This window comes from Pecten maximus, chromosome 15 (genome assembly GCF_902652985.1).
Source record: "Pecten maximus chromosome 15, xPecMax1.1, whole genome shotgun sequence".
Classification (NCBI taxonomy): domain Eukaryota; kingdom Metazoa; phylum Mollusca; class Bivalvia; order Pectinida; family Pectinidae; genus Pecten; species Pecten maximus.
Window position 1 is genome coordinate 1717542 of NC_047029.1, and position 26919 is coordinate 1744460.

At 34.8% G+C, this 26919-nt stretch overlaps 2 protein-coding genes across 5 annotated transcripts in view; both read right to left on the reverse strand.

Annotated features, from left to right (window-relative positions):
- Positions 1 to 699: 699 nt before the first annotated feature.
- On the reverse strand, positions 700 to 8449 carry LOC117343110 (FACT complex subunit SSRP1-like). The gene is made up of 6 exons (XM_033905420.1): positions 8328 to 8449; positions 7744 to 7814; positions 4740 to 4809; positions 4028 to 4336; positions 3524 to 3607; positions 700 to 2822 (listed from the first exon to the last, which is right to left on the reverse strand). The coding sequence occupies exons 1-6, from the start codon at positions 8427 to 8429 to the stop codon at positions 2652 to 2654; spliced, it is 807 nt and encodes a 268-aa protein (XP_033761311.1). The 5' UTR covers positions 8430 to 8449; the 3' UTR covers positions 700 to 2651.
- A 6911-nt stretch (positions 8450 to 15360) lies between these two features.
- Positions 15361 to 26919, reverse strand: part of LOC117343111 (inositol hexakisphosphate kinase 2-like) — a 32462-nt gene continuing 20903 nt past the window's right edge. For all 4 annotated transcript variants that reach the window (XM_033905422.1, XM_033905421.1, XM_033905425.1 and 1 more), the window contains exons 4-6: positions 23887 to 23990; positions 19868 to 20043; positions 15361 to 19140 (exon numbers count right to left, since the gene is read on the reverse strand). In XM_033905422.1, coding sequence (XP_033761313.1) covers positions 18583 to 19140; positions 19868 to 20043; positions 23887 to 23990 — 838 coding nt within the window. In that variant the 3' untranslated portion in view covers positions 15361 to 18582. The remainder of the gene's footprint in view (positions 19141 to 19867; positions 20044 to 23886; positions 23991 to 26919) is intronic.

Below are 26919 nucleotides of genomic sequence, written 5' to 3' on the forward strand. Positions count from 1 at the left end.
TACTGGACCGAGGTACGTCATTGGACCATATCTTCGTTTATAAGTTTTCATTTTCTCGATTGCAATTAATACGAATGTCTTCAACTCAAACGTGAACGGCAAAACCTCTCTTGTTTGATTAGGAGGGAAGTACATTGACATGGACTATGAAGATTCCACTGCGATAGTGATGGTGTTAACAGCCGAGGACAAAGTCTCCAACATTCTACACCAATTATTTAACTAGACATAATAAAAAGGTTTTAATTTCCTGACAACTAATGTTTCCTGACCACTTATATCAGGCCTGGAAAACTGAAGAAAGATTGTCACAGCCTCTCGAATGGCAACATATACATCACGTGGTGTTTTGGGGCATACGCCTTTGTCCTTCCTCCTGTGGGGTAAATGTAGCTATGCATTCAGGTTTACCACGAGTATTAACTAAGAAGGTAGGCAAAGAAATTTAGAAAAGTCAAAGTTTTTATAGAAACAAAACAGCTTAAAATGCTTTGCATTTCTTCACTCTCATGTTCTATATAAGTTCGAAAATCTGAAGGTTTTTTTTCAAGAATACTGGATTGCATCTGAACAGATATTAGTTTTCTGGTGGCCATGGGAACGTCCGTATACAGACATCTGTTTTCATTTATTTCACCTAAATTCAAGCTTTTTATGTAAATATCTGTACGTATTACAAATGAACACAAAACAAATTCGTCATTTTAAAACAGGCAGTTGTTGAAAAACACAACGAAAATACTTTATTTAGGTTTGGAACAAATTTTCAACTTTTAAAGTACAAATGACTGTCCTGGTAAACTTATATCAAACACACGGGAATAACAGACTACATAATAGTTTAACGCCTAAAGCTTTAATCACTTAAAATAATCAACCATGTTACAAAATATAGGCGAATATTTTAACACTCTAGTCTAACACTTACAAGTCTCTACTTACAAACATCTACATGTAGCCTAATATTAACAGTATAGCCAGGAATCTAAGGGAACACAATCATTGGTTATACATGTGACACTCATTCTCCTCAAGAATTTAAACCTCACGCCGCCATGTACCTGATAAACTTAAAAGGGGTAGAGCCAATCTTTAACTTGATATAAAATATGTATCACAAAATATAGGCGAATATTTTAACACTCTAGTCTAACACTTACAAGTCTCTACTTACAAACATCTACATGTAGCCTAATATTAACAGTATAGCCAGGAATCTAAGGGAACACAATCATTGGTTATACATGTGACACTCATTCTCCTCAAGAATTTAAACCTCACGCTGCCATGTACCTGATAAACTTAAAAGGGGTAGAGCCAATCGTTAACTTGATATAAAATATGTATCACCTAATAAAGGGGTAGAGCCACAAGGGGTAAAAATATCATCACAAAATGGGATGCTAAAATCCATTTGGAAAATAACAAAAGTGGGAAAATCGTTAACTTGATATAAAATACATACCACAGAATTTTTGGGGCAAAAACATCATAGCGAAAAATGGTAATTTCTGAAATGCCATCATTGTTCCAAGAGCATACCATCAAAATCAGATTTTACTTCACAAAACTATGAAATTTTGCGAAAAAGCTGATAATTCTGGAATGATTCTGGATGTTGTAGATCGTTTTATATACTGTATTACTGATTTCACACTTCATTGCTGAACTACAATGCCTGTTCATACTCAGTTTTTCCTGTCCTGCCTTTATTTTGTATGATTTTTCAGGACTGTATTTGCTATTTTGTGGCTCTATCCCTTTTTTCTTTTTTTACATTTTATTAGTTTAACTTTAAGTTTTAGTCTGCCTATGCAGATTATACACAAAGCTCCATTGTACATATCTACAGGGGGGCAACAATATAAACAGAATAGTTTACTTTTTAAGAAACCATACTGAATAGTTCCAAAACTTTAAAATACAATGAATACTGATAGATTATTTTTGGGAAATTGTTGGGAATAATTAAATCTATTATATAAGGTATTACTTGCACAACTGATTGAAATTTTGCGATCATCTATCTTGAGAATTACCAGTACTTTTGCAAATTTGTCAATGTCAGCTACTACATAATGTATAGCTGATATTTGCACGATACACACACACACACCATATGTCAAGATTAAAACACAATCAAATGGTGGACAAATGGAGCAATGTTCATTGTGCAATCTTTTTTTACTAAAGTATTGTCGTTTTGTCGTTTTGTCTTATTATGGAAAGAAAACTGGTGATATGGAAAGCAAATTTAGGTAGTAAAACAACCAGGAATTTGTCTTTAACATGAAATGATCTAAATTAAGAGTATGACTTATTCCTGACTTCCAAAACTCCAGAAAAAATCTTTTTGAATGACTCTCTTAGAAATATCTAAAACAAACATTTTTCTATTTCCCCTCTGAATCTGTAACTGATATAAAGCTGTTGAACTGCAGACATTAAACAGAATTTTATAATTCAAATGAATGACCAACCTTTGCTTGTACTAGTATTGCACTTTTTACATGTAGGATGAAAAAGTAGGAAATGAATCTGATGGACAGGATATTAGCAAATATTTTCAAATCATGTAAAAAAATTAATATTTTCAAGCCATATCCACAAACAAAAATACAACCGACTTCAGTTTGAACACATGTGAGATTCTACGAGTCCATAATGATGGCACTAACGGCACTGTGGGCCTCGGTCGCCATGGCAGCTGCACTCGCCTCACTGGCGGCTTTGTCGGCCACTACGTTTCCCTCTCGTTCATGGTATTCTTTTACCTCGCGGTCATATCGTTCTTTCTCCTGTTCATACAGATCATAAAATACCTGTAACAAAGAATAAATAATAATCAATTACAGATGTCATTTGAGCTATAAAGACAGAGATAGTCTAGCGAGTTATATAACATCCTTGCTTGGTAGATTTTCACAATCTGAACTTGTTTTGTTGTTATCATGGAAGAACAAAATCAAAACTAGAGCAAATAATATGAGTAAAACCTTAATATTATGTAAAATACTGAATATAACATACATTTGATCAATGTATATTATCAATAAATCCACAAATAATTTCCATTTTTTACAAACATTTCAAACGGTCGTTTCCAAATTATAATATCCAATTCCTTTTTAAATGATGAACAATTGCTGAACAATTATTTATTGATTTATTTCCAATTCAACAGACCCGGGGGTCCACTTACAGAATAGATAACAAATACAACATAAGTATATTGGTTATACAATGTACAATGTTTTCTGCATGATCAATGTACATAAAATTTATACAATATATTGATTACCAACAAGTTTCAAGATGATTATGAATTAACGCAACATTTTCAGAATATAAAAATACAATTCAAATTTGATCAAAGTAAGTGAACACAAGTTAAAGATCACAGATTAGCTTTCCTGAAACAAACTCCAGTTCATTGCTGTCTATCAGTATCATCATTTTGAGTTTTCATTAATCTCATAGATAAAATGAAAATGAATATTATTTCATCCAATCCCCAACTCACCCTTTTTTGTTCTGGATTTAAACTGTTCCATAGATGAGCCAATCTTTTAGTCAGTTCATGGTTGGAGATCTCCTCTTTGTTTTCCTGTGATGGTAAAAAACTGTTAATTCTAACCGAATGTTTACAATGAAAGTCATTACCTTACTAACAGGAAAATACTTAACGAATACCTACTTATTTTTCTACATCAAGATTGCTTAAGATCTGGACTTTATAAGGGAAAGAAAAACACTTGACGTACATATCACTCATTTAAAAAAAACCCATCTAAATGATTATTTGGGATCTCTGAATTAAAGTAAATGTCATCAATGAAGCCATGGAAACCTTTTGAATATTTTAACCATATCAACTAGCACATGGATAGCTTCATATTGAGTTGTGGGTAAAGTTTTTTCTTCTTTGTAATCAACATTCCAATATATTTTTTGTATAATAATAAATATGACTGAAACTTTACAAATATTGAGACACAAAAATAGCTGCACTGACACTTTCACCGACCTTGAAGTATGTCTCCTGAACAGTCGTTCTCTGTTGCTGACAGAACATGAGGAAGGCATTAGCTGGTTTTTTAGGAGCACTTGGGTCCTTTTCCTTGTCTGACTTTCCCTTCTTGGGCTTTCCAGAAGATGTGGCTGTTGGACTACTGTGAGATCCAACTTCTGCCATACCATGAGCAGCCAGGATCGGATTTATTGTTGATAAAATGTCTGCCACAGGACGCTCCTGTTTTACTTTTGGTGGACTTGTATCTGGAATGAGCTCCCCTCCATTCTTTGTTGGTCGTACCCTCTTAAAGATTTGATCCTCCTAAAGAATATCATGATATTTGCTCTTACATTAGAACACTAAATATTCGAACTGGGTTGGGGAACAGGAAGTGTGATCAGAGATGTTCATAAAAGCGTTTTCATGGCAACAGGAAATCTTACATGGGAACACATCAGGAGGTTGGTTAATTGAAAGTTTAGACATGTGGCATTAGATAAATAGAATCCTGGATTGTTACAAGAAACAACTTTTACCTGGATTTCAATTAATTACTGCATCATTTTTTTCTAAATCTTATCCAAAATAAACTTTTCCTGGTTTAAATTTTAAACCTATCAATGATTCACCTATCTTTAAACTGAGTCTATACATTAGTAAGGAGAGGGTTCAGCCACATCTGAAAGGTTCTTAAATGAATGTAGACCTATACAAGGTATCTTACCTCCCACATGAGGGGCACTTGTGAGTCCTGGTAAGAATCGCCATACTCATCTAACTTGTTGGCAAGATATCTGAAACAGCAGAGTCAATACAGATATGTGATCTCACAACGTTCCACGATGTGCGATGTCTGCACGATGTGAGATATGTGCTATACGGATCGTGCAGGAAAATGTGCGCACGATGGGCGATTGGAATGGTACATGTGCGATAGGTATCGTGGTAGATATAAAATGAGGAATGCATCATCTAATTATCTAAACATGTGGAAGGATTGTAAAAGATATACCACGATTAACATTTTACGAGGCAGCTAATTACCATATGATTGTTGAAATATATGCAATAATTATTAGGAATGAAACTAAATACATGTACCATTGTATAATTAAATAAGTTATCTAATTATTTTTAAAAAACTTTATATAATTTGCTCGGACGTCATCGAGGACACCTCTAGGCTATAGGAAAGTCGAAGAAATGTGTATTCAGCGAGATTATAATATACAGGCTATTTAATACATGTAGAACTAAACAACAGATTATATAAATGACTTATTTTGAATAGAAACATTTCTTTTTTGTTTAAAAATACATATTATATGTAATTTATGTATTAAGTAAGATAAATAATCATAGTGGAGTCCATCTACCATTCTGGTACATGTACGTCATGTAGATGTTTCACCAGCCCGTCGAAAAACATCAAAAATACTTGCGAGACAAAATGACGGTAGTTAAATGGCAAAAATTAACAGGTCATACATGTTCCATGAATGAAAACAATTGTTATGCAGCACGTATATATAATAGCGACCATCTTATATCGTAATATATTTTTTTTTCGTATATGATTTCTTATAACTAGTTATTTCGCAATATTTATAAACCTATCTTTAGCGGTGCGGTTTACATCGCACAGTTGTGTGGTTTGTATCGCACATTGCACATTTGTGCGAACGATGTCTGCACGATGTGCGCACGGCATCTATACAATGTGCGCACAATGTTTTTGGAACGTTGTGCGATCACACAACTGTAGTAAGTTTACAAATTACCAATAGAGAATTGAAGGTTGTTATGTTATTACGTATCATTGGTAGCAGTGATCACTAATGCATCGACAGTAGAATGCTGTAGCGAGTGCAGTTGTGTGTGAGCTTCAGATCTAGACCACTCCCCCCCATATAAGATGGGTTTTGAGACGCGTTGGTGGCAGGGGATGATGTTTATTGTTTCTTTATCGATGGCACATTGGTTTTCACCCCGGAAGTTTTCCTCTAAAATCCAAAATAACACTTGTTCCTTATCCGTGTCGTAATAAAACTTCTTCTGGGCTTATTTTGATTATTGACCTCAAAAGGTTACTTTCATTTCTCTTTCATGTTATGAATGCATATACATATCTATACATATAAATGATATTGAGTACATGCTAAAGGGCATCCAGTTGACCAATAGGTTTAAGCTATTTCATAAGTTTAATAACTGTTTTTCTGAAATTTGAAGGCTTAAATCATAGTCTATGCAGACATTTCCCTTCAAACCTGAGAGTCAAATCTCATTTTGGGGAATTTAAAACATATACTATCAGAGACATATATACAGAGAGATTAGTAACATCGCTATTTCCCCGTACACATAGTGGCTCCCTTTATTCGTGACCACTCAAGCATATCCCTTATCGAGAGCGTCCTGTCTCCTATCAAACACACGCGAGCGCAGGTAATATCGGGCTATGCGCATGTGTGTATCGTAGTATTGGAACTTATTCGACATGTTCTGGTTAATCCGCCATTACGTCAGACCAAAACATCGTCATTTTAAATACACACAGAAAGCACATCGTTTTATTTTGGCCACTACAAAATTTACCACATTAACCAAAAACTATCAAACTTATGGGATATAGTCTTATTGATCATGCATATTGGTGTCATTTATCCGTATTTTCGAAAATCCATTGGGTCCTATTCCACATGTCCAAGTTTGTAATTAAGCCGCCATTACGTCAGACCAAAACATCGTCAATTTTAAACGCACACAAAAAGCACATCGTTTTATTTAGGCCACTACAAAAGTTACCACATTAACCAAAAACTATCATACTTATGGAATGTGGTCTTGATTATCATGCACATTGTTGCCATTTATCCGTATTTTCTAAAATCCATTGGGTCCTATACAACATGTCCAAGTTTGTAATTAAGCCGCCATTACGTCAGACCAAAACATCGTCAATTTTAAACGCACACAAAAAGCACATCGTTTTATTTTGGCCACTACAAAAGTTACCACATTAACCAAAAACTATCATACTTATGGGATATAGTCTTATTGATCATGCATATTGTTGCCATTTATCCGTATTTTCTAAAATCCATTGGGTCCTGTTCGACATGTCCAAGTTTTGTAATTAAGCAGCCATTACGTCCGACCAAAACATCGTCAATTTTAAACGCACACAAAAAGCACATTGTTTTATCTAGGCCACTACAAAAGTTACCACATTAACCAAAAACTATCATACTTATGGAATGTGGTCTTGATTATCATGCACATTGTTGTCATTTATCCGTATTCTCGAAAACCCCATAGGGACTTTTCGAAAATTGGAGATTCCCGCCGATCTTTCCTGCGTTGTGCTTGACTTTCATACTCAAAATACAAACACTTGGACAGCAAATTGTGATATATTTCATATTGATGACACTTCTGCACTTTGATATTAATAAAATAAAAGCACATAATTGGATCTTGGTGATGATTTCAAATAGAAATTATCGATAATTATGTGTCTGGTTTTCAAGTTTTCTCCAATATGGCGTCTAGCGAAGACTGAATCGAGCGACCGCAAAGGATTGTGGGAAGGCCAGGGGCCACTATGTAAACACAAGGGCAAATAGAGAGCTGCCAATCTCTCTGTATATATGTCTCTGATACTATCAAGCTGTTAAACAAGACAAAAAGAGTTATTAAAATGTTGCTTTCTTAATACATAATACCTTCGTTCTCTCTTCCATCTTTTAATGAGCTTCTTCACATGCTGAATCCTGTTGACAACTTTTTCGTTAGCCTGTAATATAAGTTGTAATAATTGATGATCAAACTTACTAAATTGATTTATCATGCCAATTAATGATATGATTTAAACATGGAGGGAAAATGGAATTTGCTCATGAAAAACGTGGCCATATGTAAAAATTTACCGGTACATGTACTGTTTCTCTCATTCTACCGTGGATTATCACGCCAGAGATATGGGTTCGACCACAGGGGTTCGACTACTAATGATCAGCAGGAAATCCCACCCCCCTCCCCCTCCCCATACACACACTTTTTCATTTGTTCAGATTCCTATCTATCCTAAATATTTAACGGTGTATATAATGATCAACTAATGTTACATATCATCATAACATTTGAACGGTTTATATGTGACAACAATAGCTAAGCCTATCATCATGCTGTTGATAGTTCGATGTAAAAAGGATGGCTGACGATTCGTTGCAACAAACTTAAAAACAATGATCAAAACGATTATTTAATTAGATAGAAACACGTCTGAATAATGTACCGTGATACGTACCTGTTGAAGTTGTTCACATTTCTTCCTAAGCGAAAAATATTTCTTTAGAAAAGCATTTTCATTTGCTAACACAGCTAACTGCGCTTCCAATCCTTCCGACATTTTGATGTAAGGGAGATCACTCCAATCTGACACAAAGTAATTTATAAATTGTCAGACAACAAATTGAAAGCGGAGAAAATATCCGGAATCTAGTTGGTGTATCGATTTGGAGGGAAAATTTTATATCAATTCTTATTTAAAGTGATACATTTTATTATAGGATAAATCCTAAGTTTTATTTCTGAATTATTTTCTTCTTAATATCGAATTAATGCGGACCAATACATTTTTTAATCTGCCTTATAAACAATTAAGGATCCACTGACAACGGTGAATTAACCGCAAATGGTATGTCAAACGATGCATTATTCAATAATTTTATGTCTATATTTAATGTTTTCATATATATTGTATATTTCCCATATTTATGTGCCTACATGGTACGTCCCTGTTAATAACTACATACATGTATGGTACGTCCCTGTTAATAATGTATATTTTTCTATTTATATTCTATATTTCACATTTGTATTAATTATGTTTTTTTTTTATATTCAGGAACTTTCCATTTGTATCCTATAAATCACACTTGTATTCTATAACTGATTAATTTGCATCATAAAAAACGTTATTTATGTCTTTAAAATTTTACATACTATTGTATCATGTTTTAATTTATTTTCAATACGATTTTTTTATTTGTATTGTATGATTTGTTTATTGCCGTGCCGTGCATACGTCAATTTGATTTGCGATCTTTCAAATAAACCGTGTATTTCGGGGTTTCCCCCCACATTGTACAAAGCACGTGTTAGTGTAGTAAACACTGAGTGATTCTTCTTCTTCTTCTTCTTCTTCTTCTCCTGAGACTACCCATGGGGTCGAATCCGTTGGTTGTAATGCGGACCAGAAACCCTCGACTTTTGGTTTGGATCGAGTCTCTGCTGCTATCCCATTCCATATGATGATAGTTCTGAACAGGAAGGAGGACTTATAAGTGTCGGTTCTGGATGGTATGTGCCGAATGTTATTGGCTAAGTGAGAATCTTATGTTCCTGGCATTAGCGAACATGAAGTGGAATGGCAACTTAGTGATGCACAATCTTGTACAACCTGACAGGTCTAGCTCTAGCATGACGTATTCCCAGAGGTTCCCATCCGATCGTGAGCACAGGTACAAAGGAATTTCTGCAGCATGGCGGTTAAACATCCTGGCAAAAATACCTTCTATGTATGTACAGTGTATAGACCTCCACAAAGTGCTCTTACTTTTTGGAATTATTTCCGACACTCTATTAAAATTGCTCTTAATGAAACTTCACGGGTAGTAATTGTTGGTGACATAAACGTAGATCTTTTAACTGTTAGTAGAAATCATGCAATTGTTGATATTCTCGACTCCTTTCACCTTTCGAATATTATAGATAGACCGACACGTGTAGGTCGCACTAGCTCGACCTTACTTGACCCCATTATACTGTCCGACACGTGTAACTTTACTTATGCAGATATTATTGACGTTGAAAGTGACATTTCGGACCATAAGGCGACAACTGCTGAATTGACTGTTAGAACGAATTTCAGAAGGACGTATGACAGGGAGATTAGATGCTATAATGATGCAAATTATGATTTATTCAATAGTATATTAGACGAGACGGACTGGGTTGACTTTTTTGCGAATGCTAATTCACCAGATAATATGTGTAATCTTTTTACGACTACATGTAGATACCTCGACATAGCCAGAGAATGTATACTGACCCGGACTGTGACGATCAGATCAAATGACAAACCTTGGTTTGACTCAACTTTACGTAAGGAAATTAGGAAAAGAAATAGACTGTTGAAATTATATAAATCAGACCGTTCAGACATCAACTTATTGAAATTTATCACACTTTATGTGAAAATCTAGAAAAAAGACATCCTACATGTTTAGTTTTTGGTGATATATCGAAAGCTTTTGATCGTGTGTGGCACAAGGGACTGGAGGTGAAACTAGCAAACTATGGTATTAGCGGCAAACTTTTAAATTGGATTTTAAATTATATAAGTGAAAGGAAACAACAAGTTTGTGTGGGTGACTCTAAATCACTTGTTAAAACTACTAACGCTGGCGTTCCACAAGGTTCTGTACTTGGTCCCTTGTTATTTATTTTATACATTAATGACATTTCCGATAATCTACAAAGTCTTTCAAAGTTGTTTGCAGACGATACGTAATTATTATATTCTAATCCATCCCCTCAAAATGTTGAATCTGTAATCAACAACGATTTAGAGCACATTCAAAATTGGGCAAATAAATGGTTAGTAAAGTTTAATCCTTCCAAAACAGAGGCACTGCTTATCCATAATTCTGAGCTAGATTATGCAATTGATATTAAATTTGATAATGTTAGTGTGAACTTCGTGGAAAATCATAGGTACTTGGGAGTTATATTGGACGGAAATTGTAAATGGACTAGTCATATTGATGGTATTTGTAAAAAGGTATCGAAACAGATAAGTGTTTTGCGTAAACTTAAATATATATTAAATCGCCATACTTTATATAGAATATATACTTCGTATACTATACCATTATTAGAATATTGTTGTGAGGTATGGGATGGGTGTAGTCTCGTTGACTCAGACAAACTAGAAAAACTTCAACTAGAAGCTGCACGTGTGATTACGGGATTACCATCTTACACTAGTATACAGTCATTATATTCTGAAAGTGGTTTAGAACCTCTTGCTATTAGACGCTCTAGGCGAAAATTGCAGCTTTTTTTTTTTTTATAAAATTAAACATAAATTATCTCCAAATTACCTAACATCACTTCTTCCACCTTTAGTATCAGAAAATTCTCAATATAACCATAGAAATGCCAATAATTACTCGTTACCAAATTACCGTTTACATCTTACTAATTCATCTTTCTTTCCCTCTACTATCCAACTATGGAATCATTTAGATAACGAAATCCGACAAAGTGTTACGTACTCGGCCTTTAAACATTCTCTTCAAAATTTTACAGACACAAAAGTTCCCTTCTACTATCAAATTGGTGACAGAAAACAGAACATTATGCATGCAAGATTAAGAAACAGATCTAGTACTCTAAACAACGATTTATTTCATGCAAATTTGATTAATTTTAAACACTGCCAATGTGGACACCCTGTTGAAGATGCATATCATTTCTTTTTTGAATGTATTAATTACTCTGTTCAGCGTTTGCAACTGTTTCGTGATCTAAATTATTCATCCCACTAGACCTGCAACTTCTGCTATTCGGAAAAAAATGAACTTTCACATCAAGAAAATGTAACTATATGCCAATCAACCCAACTATTTATTAAAAATACAAATAGATTTTAAAAATATCTTTATTGGAAATTAATGTACATTATATTTTTGTCTTTGCGGACTCGGGTGACATTCGGGTGTGTGTGAAATGTTATAAAGGAAGGACCAGTAAAAAAGGAGGAAGACACCACTGGCATGGATTATCATAGACATTAGACAAGTTTGAACGAAAGGAAAGTCGAATTGTGTACCAAAGTGATTGTTGCCCGAGTCCGCTTAGGTCTACCACAAAACTATTTGTCTTTATGAAGTATTTAGATATACATGTATATCCCATATATATAAGATTATTTGTATCAATATTTTATAAAATCTCTCTCTGTCTCTCTCTCTTCTTTCCCCCTCCAACTCCCCCCTCTCTTCCCCTTTCTCTCCGTCACTCTCTCCGTCTCCCTCCCCTTATGTCTCTCTCTCTCTTTCTCTCTATTTCTTATAAAATTAGATTGTAAATATGTAAATAAAACTGCCATTATGTGAATTTTCTCTCAATGTAAAATTGTATCGGGAGAGGGCTTAATATAAATTGGAAAACTTGTGTCCAATCCCTTTGTAACAAATTGTAAATTACAAATAAAATATGTTTAAATCAAAAACCATCCTGGCTCTCTGCTGCGATAGTGGTCGCAGGGGTTTACGAGAGATCTGGTGGCCTTCGCAACTGTCCGTATGATTTGTTTATCCCAAGATAAGTCCTGACTGATGTAAACTCCCAAGTACTTGCACACTGGAACATTCCTTGGTGTGTTCCTATGGAGTGTGTACGGTTAAGTGTCTGGAGATTTTTTTGGGAGATGATGATGGTAACGTACCTACATGTACTTCTCTGTGTGGAATGTCATATACCAACTCTTCCCAGCATTCAACCCTCGAGTTTGGCTTGCCAGCACTTGGCAAACTTCGTGCTTGGAAGTCAAACTCTTGCAATCGGGTCGAGATATAGATCTCTTCCCTGTCCACAGAACAGACCCATGTACGATTTCATTAATTTACATGATTGACACAACGCTATCGCGTGTTCCCAGGTTCGACCTGCAAATGTTAACGTAACGTTTCGCGATATGGTACCAGAATATCAGCATTTCAGAGGTGTGTTAACCAGAATGTACCCGTGACTTGTGATTAAAGATAAATAAAAGTGAGATCCAAAGTATTAATACTGTAAACGTACATGTTTTAGCGGTTATCATCTTTTGCGCTTTTCGCTCTAGAAGCATTGCACAATTCCATTATCTATGTGCTTTTTTTACAGAAACGCGTTAATTCTTCATTGTGCTAATTTGTTTTAATTTGGAAATGCGCGAAAATTTTAGTGCACCATAATATAAATACGTATTCAGTAAAATGTGACGACATATATTAAAACTGGTATACTAGGGCTGATTGATATGTTGTGAGCCTCATATTGAAGGATTTGAGTTTTGTCGGACATTTTGTATTGATTTTCAACTCAATCTCCTTCAGTTTCTATACACTTTTGCCAGCGGTGTTTAAGGGCCTCAATGTCTTTTTCATAGAACTCCTTTTCTTAGCTGTTCAGAAAGTCATCCACTGCATGTATGACGTCATCATCAGTCTGAAAGTGGGTCCCTGAAATAGCTGTTTTCAGTTTTGGAAATAGATAAAAGTCTGATGGAGCGAGATCAGGTTAATAAGGCGGATGCTCAATCTATTTAATGCCACAATCGTGAATGGCAGCCATGGCAAGGACAGACTTGTGAACAGGAGCATCGTCCTGATGGAATAACATTATTTCCCCGTTACTGCCTCAGAAGTGAAGCATAGTATGTGCCATTATTTGTCCCTTTTAGAGATAATCTATCAGCAGAATACCATCTGCAAACCTGAAAACCGAGGTCATAACCTTCCCAGCTGATGGAACTGTCTTCGCCTTCTTTGGCGGGGGAGAGCCAGGGTGCTTTCCTTGTTTCGATTGTTGTTTGGCTTCTGTGATAAAATGATGGACGCATGTTTCATCCATAATGACAACTCTCGGAAGAAAGTTGGCAGGATCTTCCTAAACAAGTTAAGACTAGCACGCGATAATGTGTGACTGGTGTGCTTCTGATCAACTGTCAGAAGTCTTGGTACCCAACGGGCCGAAAGTTTTCTCATTGCAAGATCCTCGGTCAGAATGGAATGTACGCTTGCCTGTGAAATGCCGACTTTACTGGCTATATATCTTTTTGTGACCATTCCTAGGGTTGCAACATTGACAGGCCTTCCATGATGGGGGTCTTCCTCAAGGCTCTGTCGGCTGCGGTTAAATGCCGCTACCCATCTTGTTACTGTAGCATATGAAGGGGTATCTTTCCATTGTGTTGCTACCATATCAATATGGATATCCTCAGGTGTTAAACCTTTTTAATGAAAATATTGGATCACTGCTCTTTTACAGATTTTGTCCATTTTGCAAAAGCCGCTTGTCTTGTTCACTCTAGATTGCTACCCCGTCGATATAAACTAACTAAATGAGACCAGTCCTTGGGTACACGTCCCTATATAGTCAGAGAATAGTAGGACGTAAAAAGAACATACTTGAGTACCTCCTTCAATACGACGCTGACAACATATCAATCATCCCTCGTACTAGCATTGGGTTGATTTCATACGGATCTCATTCGATATACTTCGTCGTATATTTGTTCATGACCTACTTGACAAACGTGTAACAAATTAAAGTCAATTTACAATTAACTTATAGGATACCACTAAACCAACCACGTCCATGGTATGTAATGGTTGGCAATTAGTGTCGTTAATGGTGCAAATGGTAAAGTTGTCCGTTGATTGCCGAGTCAGGCTAAAATTTAAAGCGCCATATAGTAAGATTAAATTTAATGATTTTCACACCGTAACATTGAATTTCTGGTATATCCTTTCCTATTCTTACAAAGCTGTCAAGCCAAATAATCTATATCAACAAATATCTTATTTAAGAAAAAATTAACGATGATTCGTGTATTATTGCAGGATATACAACGATGACGAGGATATTTTGCAATTAAATTAATAACGAAGGCCGCAGGCAAGAGTTATTAATTAAAATTGCAAAATATCCGAGTCAGAGTTGTATATCCTGCAACAATACACGAGTCAAAGTTGATTATTTCTATTCTACCATGTACTGTTTAGTTCTGAGATCGACCTCTTTCTAATAGAAAAACAGCAAAGAAACCCCAGGAAAACCTTATTTCTTGAGTATTGTATTATTTGTTGATGAAATATACAGGCAATACAGTACTACGATCAAGAGTATCTATCATATGGCATTGATTTTGAAAATTAAAAAAAAAAAGGATAAAAAAAGAAAAGAAAAAGAAAAAAAAAAGGAGGGCCTCCGTAGGATTCGAACTCGCGTCGTGATAAAAATATATTGCTATCCCATTAGCCCACTCGGCTATAGTAACCTTTTATGAAACGGGTGAATATTAGATATTTAAAATTGTGACAGCCGTGACTCACGACCGTGTATTATTGGCACGAGCGTGGGTTATTGGAAAATAATACATGGTTTTAAACCAATCAAAACCGCAGTTACATAGCAAACATGGTAGAATACAAAATAGCTCATTCATTCCTCCGGGAGTCAGCAAACGCATTATCACCACCAACAAGAAAGAGTAACACACCATATTTCGATAAGAGACTTTATTTCATTTCAGGTAGAAAATAGACATATTTAAATCATCATTTTCCAATGATGCATGAAAATAACGTGTTTGTTTGTCTTAGCAATTAGATGTTTCGCATTGTTTTGTCACTATGGTGTAAGGAAATACAACATATTATAAAAATATGGTTTTAAAATGAATGTCAACAAATATCTTCAATTACGCGAATATTCATAAATAATATTACTTTATAATTTGTATAAAATATACCTAATAAATTCATTTATCATTGATATTACGACGAATAAGAATAAATCATTGTCATTAGTACAATCTTTATATAATTACAGTAAAATAGAGTTATATGTTTGAAACAGTAACAATAAAGTTATCAACATTGAAACATAGCATGTTTAGAAATAACAATACATTGATTGAAAAAGAAAGACGTGAACATAAGTAATTATTAATGAAAAATTGCAGACTAAAAATACATAAACCATATACAGTGTATACTATTCCAACGTCAAAATGAACACGTGTGGTGTTTCTATAAAAAGACATACTTAGTATTGCGTAAATGGTTAAAGTGTTTCAGTATGTCTACGATTATATATTATTAAACGTTTGTACTAGGAACTGTTTAAACCCTTCAATACATTATTTGATACTCTGCTTAGGCCGAAGTAAAAAATGAAAAATATAAAAAAAATGTGATTTAATGACAACAAACAAATAAAATATTATCTAAGAGATAAAAACTGTCTAAACATAACAAAGAAAGGAATGATGCACATTGAGTTGGTCAATTAAATATCAATAAAAAAGTTTGATAGAAATGTAACTTTTTACCAAAATTACTTTTTTAATTCAACTTTTATCATACGTATAACATGAACAACACAAACTTATATGAAATAGTTATTATCTCATTTTAATTTTTTCCAAGTTTAAACAAAAAGTACACTTGGCTTGGAAAAATAACCCTGTTTAATTGAGCAATATTCATGTCGTTAATTTACTAAAAAAAAGTGTATTTAATTAAGACTTGCTGGTTATGAAAAAGAACAAAGGATGCGTTGACAATTAATTGATGCATAACTGGCAAGCTGTATGACATGCACTGGAAGATTAGCCAGACATGGTTATCGTTAACGTCAGGCACGTTAGGACTGCATCATTAATGGGAGACAACTCTGGCAAGATTACCGTATGGACTTTCACCTTACAGCTAGACGCACCGAACATTTATTTGATACAATGAAATAATGGAAATATTATCATAGATCAATGCAGTAAATACCACATACGCACAAAATGCGAATGTAAAAATATTGTTAACATTTGATTCCGACATAAAAATATCGGGTTTATTTACAAGAAGTTAGGTATCCCTATTCTAACTTATTAGAGAGAATATATTTATATCGATTAAAAATCTTACTAGTAGGAGAACGTATTGATTAAAAAGAGACAACCTGCTAAATATACGTCCATTATAGAAAATCGAATGTGCTGCTACATATTGGTTTCCTCATATGGAAGCACCTGCAGAACCTGGGTTGTTTTCTCCATGTTTTCTGTTTTAAGATTCAATGGAAAAATATGCATTAAAACCTGCCGCATTCCATTGCTGTGTATCTTAAAAGAAAAGGTATATGGACCACCGTAGAAGCTCGATGGTTGTGTTTTTAAAATGAGAGGGATATGGGGCCCCTGTTGAATCTTGATGGTTGTATTTTTAAAAGGAGAGGGATATGGGCCCCTTTAGGATATTCGGGGCCAAACAGAAAAACTAACATTATCACATTGTCCATTCAATTGATATTTTCTTCCGTTTTTTTGTAACCCATCTCTCGTAATCTGTGTTTTGTTTTTGTTAATGTTTACACGTGTTTGAAAAACGTCAGCTGTTGGGAAAACGTTCATCCCAATACAAAAATAAAACAACTATGTCACCATCATGAATACAATGTAACATTTTTTCCAAAACATTCTGATGCCCAGCCAACTTGTGTGTGTTAATATTCGCAAAATAACATTTACTCCTAACTGGAATGACCTCAATCGGTGCGTGGGTGACAAAATGAAATGCTGATAGCAGCATCAGGTATGTTTTATGTTATAGCTTCTTTCACAGCAACATATTATCTACACGATATATAGCCTAAACTGCCTATCAAACTTGTACCTACTAACTTATGTTTGTGATACCATCCCAGATTCCCCCTGTTGTTTCTCAGTGAAACTCAACTAACTGACAGGAAACAGCCACCAAAGTGGCCTACAAAACCAGCTGGTGAAGTTATCAATGAGAAGATGGAGAATGTGTGTCGCAAACATTGGTTAGAACGTACAAATATGGTATATAAATATGTTTTTGCAACCGAACGTTGGAATAAAACAAACATGAAGCGGTTTGTACGATGAAAATGTCACGTGAGTCACACACACTGTCAATGGGAACTAGAACAGTTTTCTGTTATTTACAAGTTAAAAGGCGAAGTATACATCGTGAGTGCGGCTAACCATAACACGATCACTGGATCAACAAGTACATAGAGGTCCCAATGTTACAAATATTGCCACATTTCTCATAGCATTCCAAAATGGCAGCACTGTTCGGTATGTAAAAGTTAATTAAGTAAAAATTCAAATTCCAAAATATAACAATTGTATCAATATGGAAAAATATTACATGTGCTGCCAATAATATATGTACACATGAATATCATAACAACGACTTCTGTTCTCGATATGTAAATATATTCTACATCCTTGAAAATGTCATGTAAAATTGAACACTCATGTTTAAGCTATTTCATTTGTTCAAAAGATTAAAAAAATAGCAAATCAGCAGGATGATATCTGTTCTTACCCCGATAACATGGTTAATACATTAAAGATATATTTAAAACAATACTTGGTAAAATAAAACACAAAGTTGCATTACAGTGGGGGTACTTTCAGCAGATTTAAAATAGAGATAATAAAGGGATTAACAATGTTATTTTAATTCTCACGGAATGATAATTGATTGAAAAAAATGTGTCTAAATCTTATTTTTTTTTTTGAAAATCGTTAATAATTAGACATTTTCAATTAACATCTAAATAGTTTACCAGATGTAATGTAAAATTCCACATGCGTTTTGAATATGGAAAAATTAAGTAGGCAATACCAAGGCAACCTGTGGCAATAAATTTTCCTCAATAAAACTTAAAAACCCAATAACAGGTACATATTAGCCGTCGGCGATTGACTGCAGTATGTCTATAAGATTAACTAAACCAAATAAAATTCCTTCCTCTACGCCAGCCTGGTGTTCCTGTACGTCCGTCCTCAGAACCGTGTGCGCAAAATCAATCATCCGGGCATCTGCCGTGCCTGAAACGTCGTCACAACCAAACGGGTAGAAGTTCCCATCATCAGCTTTTTCCATTTTACATCCTTCGGGGAGATCACGAGATGAACTGCTGACGGACAAATCCTCCTCTGATTTGTCAGAAATTTGTTCAGAATATGCAGTTGTTTGTTTTGATTGGTCGTAATTCTGATAATCCTCAATATAACCGTCGTAAAAAAGCAGCAGAGAAGAGGAGAAAAAGTAAAACGTATCTTGTGTAGATAGCACATGATGGAGTCTGCGCAGTTTTTGTATCATCCGGGACACCTCACGTATATTTAGAGAGCCGGTGTTGTGAAAGAACTGCCGTAAATCTTGACGAAGACCATTGTCGTCCAAGGCCCGACCATGGTACTTGTTGTAAGAAAGGTAGGTATTGGTTTCTGCCTGGTAGACCTGTCAACAAGAAAAATCGACATACTGTTCTATAGAAGCTAGATATTCATCATAAAGGTAAACAGTTTTCTCACGTTAGTGTTAGTCCACTAATAGTTGCATTTAGTACGGTTGTACGTTGAACTACAGTTTTTGTGCATTGTGTTTCATTACAAATATTGATATAAAGAAAATCAAATACTCTAGTAGACAATGGTATCAAAAGACAACATATAACCGACATAAACTTATCACTGGTACTTATGAATGATGAACAAGTACAAAACTTTAACCGAAAATTTAACATAATGAATTTTGCCATAACGATATTGGCAAACGATTGTCCCAAACATGCCAAAAAATCAGAAAAATTATAATATTGTTCCAGTTTCAATCTGAAACATAAATGAAGATCCCCTAATGTCTTTGCGAAGCATGAACTTATTAAAATATCTATGAAGTAAAAAGTTGGAAATTAAAAGCTTTTATCAGAAACCTTAACCATCACTTAGGATGGACCGACGCAGACAAAAATGAGAGATTCCCGGTCTACACCATCAAGCTTACAGCTGTCAGAATGTCGATATATTGTCCATACCCCATACACGTCACGGTTGATGTGCTCTTTTGCCTTACGTTGATTTAAATATGAATACAAATTATCATTTACTATTTTAACAGAATCAGTTGAAGCCTTCCAATTTTGAAAAACAAACTGCTTTAGTCAACACGGTACAGGAAAACATACCTGCATGCCACAGATACGAAGACCTAGGGTAGCAGATGTGGACTGTGCGCATCGATCTTTTAGCAATTTTTTCTTCTCCTCTGATGAATCATCTCCATGTTGTCTGGTTCCCATCTTGAGGTCCAATATACAAGGCATCCTCAGTGATCCAACAAGATTCCCCAGCATGATAAATTCTACGGAAGTTAAGGATACGTGGATAGAAAATCTTACTTTAGGCTTGTTGTCACACATGTAGCTTACACCAAGCAAACCTTACGGTGATGAGGACTATCAATTCATCAGGTATCATATCTATTTTGGGTACGGGGATCACCTGCCCAACCAGTTGGGATTTCCCGGGTACTTTGTTTACTCCCACACTAAGACATCTCGCGCGCTTCCATCAAGGTCAACAAGCGTGATTAATATATGTTGATAGAACTTGTTTTGCAATTGTTGCAAAATAATACCAAAATATTAATACTTGTCCGTGCCATATTTTACTGTATCATATTTGTGAGCTGGCCTGAAACAAACTTTAAATGCAGAAGTTTACATCAAACCAATGATTCATTATTTTTTAAAAACTTATTTGATATTTGATAATAAAGGCGCAATTCGCTTGTCCGATTTTTGTAAATCCATCACTGTTTGATTTAGGGTATTCAGAAAATTAGAAAGTTCTTCTTGACTAACTTCATAAAAAAATCATATTGAGATGTAAACAATGGTTTCCAATGGGATATTTGTTTACTAATAAGAGAATGCTTATCACATGCTAATAGGCTTGGCATACTTTGACCTCCGTAAGAAACAAGACATATCTCATCCGTTGTTAACATATATGTAGTATTCATAATCACGAGCATATTTTTCTTAATCGGTTTATAAAGCCACTCCACATAAAAAAAATGTGAATCGCTATTGATAAATAATCCTTGCCTCTGTTATTATTGTACACAAGCTATGTTGTTAACTGCGTGGTATACTTCGAATTCCCTTATGGAGGCCCGGCTGTTTCGGGCGTTGTCACAATAACCAGATTTCCCAAGAGATAAAACTTGCCTATGTGAACTTTGGCTATACGCTTTCTCATTATCAACAATGTACGTAAATACCATGGGAAGTTCAGCACCTGACCGAATCAGAAATCCTTAGCAATTATTTTCGCCGTTATATCAGGATGTGATGATTTTACACTTAATGATAAAAATATTTTTAAGCATGTATGAACATTTATCAGATACTTGACTAGGTAGTTTACAGGCAAATGTAGATAAAATATGTATATAAACATATCCGTCCGATATTGGTGTTGAAATAAAATACACTTACAGGTGCTACATCTGTGATGAAGAGAAATTACGATCGATTGAATACAAGAATAGATATTATAAGCACCAAACAAAAGTTTTAAGCATTTCTTTTCATCTTTTAAATCTAAAACTACTAGATATGCTCCGCACTATATTTGGTACCTAACTCTTAATCCTACATGTATAAGCGATTATTTTTGAGGATTTTTAATACTTTTGGCATTAGACAGATATTGTATATATTCAGTCAGTGCCATTATCTGTACTGATGTAACGAGCGGTTTTAAAACTAGTGAAGCATACATTGGTCAGATAGGGAGAGTGTACATTTTCTTTTTCTTTTATTTGTGTACGTACTCACACATAAATATGTACGTTCCCGTTAGTATGAGAATATCTCTATACAAAGGTGAGTGGGTATATGTATGATGTTGTTTGTATTAATCTGTATGAAAGTGTGTTTGTTTGTAAATATGACTGTGTGTGTTGTATATTCGAATGCATGTGCAAGTGTGTGTGTGTTTGTATGTGTTAATAACCCTCGACTTATATGCGTATGTGAGTAATGCATGATATGCTAGACTGGGCACTGGTAGTGTTGGAGATGTCTTGTCCTGTAAATGAGGTACAGTAACACAATTTAACAAACAAGAGGCCCATGGGCCTTAACGGTCATCTGACAAACACTTACACTTACAGCAGGAACACACCCCTCAATCCAGCATTATTACCATAAATTATTTATCTCAGCCAGTTATGTTTTAGATCAAATTTGGTTTTTATCCATTTAGCTTGTGCAGGAAGAGCAGCATCATAAAACAAAATTTTAGCCAAGTTCCCATTTTTGGGGCATGCCCCTCTGTCTCAATGGGTCAGACAAGACTCATTTATATCAATTAGGATTGCCTTTCCCCAATGATGTTTCATACTAAATATGGTTGTAATCAATTAAGGCATTAAGGAGGAATTGCATTTTTAAGAAATGTTTAACCTAAGCGCTCCTTTTGCCCCATCTTTTTTTCCCCAGGGGTCAGACCTGTCTCATTAAAAAATATGATTGCCGTCACCTTATGTTTCACATCAAATTAGGTTGTAATCCACCAAAAGGTTAGGGAGGATTAGGATTTAACAGCAAATATTCACCAAAGTTCCCCTTTTGGGGCCCTGCCCCTCAGGCCCCGGGGGTCACACTAGCCTCGCTTATATAAAATATGACCACCCTTCCCAAAGGATGTTTCCCACCATATTTCGTATTAATCCACCCAAGGGTTAGAGAGAAGTAGGATTTATAGCAAAAATTCACCAAAATTCCCCTTTTGGGGCCCCGTCCCTCTGGCCCTAGGGGTCAAACCAGCCTCATTTATATAAGATATGATTGTCCTCCTCCAATGATGTTTCACACCAAATTTGGTAATAATTCACTATGGGGGTTAGGAGGAGTAGTATTTTGAAGCAAAATTTCATCAAAGTTCCCCTTTTGGGGCCCTGCCCTTCTAGCCCCAGGGGCCACACCAGCCTCATTTATATAAAATATGACCACCCTCCCCCAATGATGTTTCACACCATATCTTGTTGAAATCCACCAAAGGGTAAAGGGGGAGTAGGATTTTATAGCAAATATCCACCAAAGTTCCCTATTTGGGGCCCGGCCCCTCTGGCCCCAGGGGTCAGACCAGCCTCGTTTATATAAAATATGATTGTCCTCCTCCAATGATGTTCCACACCAAATTTTGTAATAATCTACTTTTGGGTTTTGGAGGAGTAGTATTTTAAAGCAAAATTTCATCAAAGTTGCCCTTTTGGGGCCCCGCACCTCTGGCCCTAGGGGTCAAACCAGCCTCATTTATATAAAATATGACCGCCCTCCCCAAATGATGTTTCACAACATATCTGGTTGAAATCCACTAAAGGGTTAAGGAGGAGTAGGATTTTATAGCAAAATTTCATCAAAGTTCTCCATTTGGGGCCCCGCCCATCAGGCCCCAGAGGTCACACTAGCCTCATTTATATAAAATATGACTGCCCTCCCCAAATGATGTTTCACAACATATCTGGTTGAAATCCACTAAAGGGTTAAGGAGGAGTAGGATTTTATAGCAAAATTTCATCAAAGTTCCCCATTTGGGGCCCCACCCCTCAGGCCCTAGGGGTCACACCAGCCTCATTTATATAAAATATGATCACCCTCCCCAAATGATGTTTCACACAATATCTGGTTGAAATCCACCAAAGGGTTAAGGAGGAGTAGGATTTTATAGCAAAATTTCATCAAAGTTCCCCATTTGGGGCCCCGCCCCTCAGGCCCCAGGGGTCACACCAACTTCATTTATATAAAATATGACCGCCCTCCCCCAATGATGTTTCACACCAAATTTAGTTGTAATCCACCCAAGGGTAAAGCAGGAGTAGGATTTTATAGTAATATTCACCTAAGTTCCCTTTTTGGGGCCCCGCCCTTCTGGCCCCAGGGGTCAGACCAGCCTCATTTATATAAAATATGATTGCCCTCTCCCAATGATGCTTCAAACCAAATTTGGAAGTAATCCACCCAAGCGTTAAGGAGGAGTAGCGTTTTGAAAGAAAAAGTTTACGGACGGCGCACGGCGCACGGCGGACGACGACGGACGAAGCACGATGACTATAGGTCATCCTGACCCTTTGGGTCAGATGACCTAATAAGAACTTGTATCTGAAACTGTCTGACTGCCTAATAAAGGATACTTTGGTCACCATTGTCGGACCAGAAGCCATTTCGCTGTATCTGTCTATCTATACAGGATACACTCCAGTTGTTTAGTCCTGATTTCACCTCATCACTCCTCTGCCTGCAGGATATAAAAACAATTAAAAACATAAGGATTAGCTGTAATAAATATATTTGAGCTGTGATCTTATTCCAACGCCATTCGTTCCTAATTAAATTTGTTCAGTTACAGTTCAATTCACTAATCATTTCCGAAAATATAATAACTTGAATGATGACTGCAGGCATATGTTTAGTATTGTTTAACGTCATATCAACATCCAAGGTCATTTAAAGCCCAGTTTTAACTACAACTAAATAACTATAGTGTAATACGCATTGGAGTATACAGTAAAGTATTGTTATTTACTGACGTTATCTGTTAAAATAGACTGTGGCTAGAGTGTAGTATTGTCTTTGTGTGGTATTTTGTGTTCATATGAATATATGTTATTTTGTACAATGATAACAAGAATTTTGCGAATTTTAGTCAAGTTCAAAACCGTTTATATACCAGAACAAATAATACTTTTCTTACATCTGTCCATTGTTTTCATAACCAAACACGAATTCATAATTTGACATTATTAAAAGACTCATTACTTCTAAACTAATATTTCGAATATCATTGCTATAGAAAAAGACTACTAAATTCTAAACTAAGATTTCGAATATCATTGTTATTAGAGAGAAGGACTAATTAATCCTTAACTAAGATTTTGAATAATTGTTTAAGAGAAAGACTTAATACTTCAAACTAAGATTTCTCATATAATTGTTTTAGAGAAAGACTAAATATATCTGAGCTAAGATTTCGAATAACATTGTAAATATATACTTTGGGAAGGTAATGTTTACAAGGAGAAATTTGCTTAACGCGATTTAACACTATAATCAATAATTAATCATCAGCTGCGAAGATACGTTTTAACACTAGTATGTGTATCACCAGTAGCATCAGTAGGTGTATCGTTACTTATCTAAATAATTACAGTAAAATAATAATTAGTACATACAACATTGTATATATTCCTTTAAATAATATGTTGTCATAGATTACAGTTTATAACATATCTTTTGATTGGTTGGTAGAATAGCATATATCTTAAATATAGAATGTTGAGAAGTGTCACGTGGTCTGTTAACACAAGATGAAATTGTACGGATTGACCTACAATATGTACTTTAATGCTATAGATCAGTGGCTGAGACCGTATCTTAAAAATCTAAATCTGAGGATTTACTTCAATGATTCTGTTAAGTGTTTACGTTAACAAATCATTACTTTCGTTTTAAACAACTGCTGAATAAGAGTAGAATCTATGTAATTGCTCCGTAACGTGAACAAGTTCTTTCAAGCTAATCCTTGAATATTTCGAAAGTCAGTTTAGGTCCAGTGCTCATGCTAAAAGGATAATAATGTCATTATGCTAGTTATATGTACGTTTGTGACCTTTAATCCATTATATACCACCTCTAACTTAAAATAATATATCAGCATATATGAAACATAACATCAATTTGAATATTAACTGCATAACTGTAGTCTAGTTACGATTTACTTCACACACACAAAACTGAAGTTACACTTCAATTTTAAAAAAAGTTTTTTAAAAAAAAAAAAAATAATAAGTTTTTTTTGTTTTTAAAAAAAAAAAAAAAAGGGGAAAAAAAAAAAAAAAAAAAAAAAAAAAAAAAAAAAAAAAAAAAAAAAAAAAAAAAAAAAAAAAAAAAAAAAAAAAAAAACTTAAAAAAATTTGACTTTAAAAAAATTTAAAAAAATTTTAACTTTTTTAAAAAAAAATTTATATTTTTTTAAAAAAAAAATTTTTTTTAATTTTTTTAAAACAAACCGGGAAATTTTTGAAAACCGGGGTTTTTAAACCTAAAACCCAAAAATTAAAATTTTTTTACCCACCCAAAATAGTTTTAAAATTATTTTCCCCGAGAAAACAATGTAGTTCTTAAAAATTTTTCAAAAAAAAATTGAAAACCCAAATTTATTTTTTTAAAAAAAATGTGTAAGTTACGTTTCCTTTTTTTTTTTAAAATACAAACTTAAAATTATTTTAGTTACTTCTTTAACACACACAAAACTGTAGTCTTAGTCTACGATTTACCTTCACACACACAAAACTGTAGTTTTCAGTTACGGATTACTTCCACACACAAAACTGTAGTCTCGTTACGATTTACCTCACAAACCCAAACACTGGTAGTCTAGTTACGATTTACTTCACACACACCAAAACTGAAGTCTTTAGTTACGATTTACCTCACACACCACAAAACTGTAGTCTAGTACGATTTCCTTCACACACACCAAAACTGTAGTCTAGTTACGATTTACTTCACACACACAAAACTGTAGTCTAGTTACGATTTACTTCACACACACAAAACTGTAGTCTAGTTACGATTTACTTCACACACACAAAACTGTAGTCTAGTTACGATTTACTTCACACACACAAAACTGAAGTCTAGTTACGATTTACTTCACACACACAAAACTGTAGTCTAGTTACGATTTACTTCACACACACAAAACTGTAGTCTAGTTACGATTTACTTCACACACACAAAACTGTAGTCTAGTTACGATTTACCTCACACACACAAAACTGTAGTCTAGTTACGATTTACTTCACACACACAAAACTGTAGTCTAGTTACGATTTACTTCACACACACAAAACTGTAGTCTAGTTACGATTTACTTCACACACACCAAAACTGTAGTCTAGTTACGATTTACTTCACACACACAAAACTGTAGTCTAGTTACGATTTACTTCACACAACCAAAACTGTAGTCTAGTTACGATTTACTTCACACACACAAAACTGTAGTCTAGTTACGATTTACTTCACACACACAAAACTGTAGTCTAGTTACGATTTACCTCACACACACAAAACTGTAGTCTAGTTACGATTTACTTCACACACACAAAACTGTAGTCTAGTTACGATTTACTTCACACACACAAAACTGTAGTCTAGTTACG

Coding starts and splice junctions, on each gene's coding strand:
- LOC117343110 (XM_033905420.1), bottom strand. CDS start 8,429: ATGTCGGAAGGATTGGAAGCGCAGTTAGCTGTGTTAGCAAATGAAAAT. Junction 4,337..4,739: donor AAGTGCCCCTCATGTGGGAG/GTAAGATACCTT, acceptor GATATTCTTTAG/GAGGATCAAATCTTTAAGAG. Junction 3,608..4,027: donor TTCAGGAGACATACTTCAAG/GTCGGTGAAAGT, acceptor TTACCATCACAG/GAAAACAAAGAGGAGATCTC.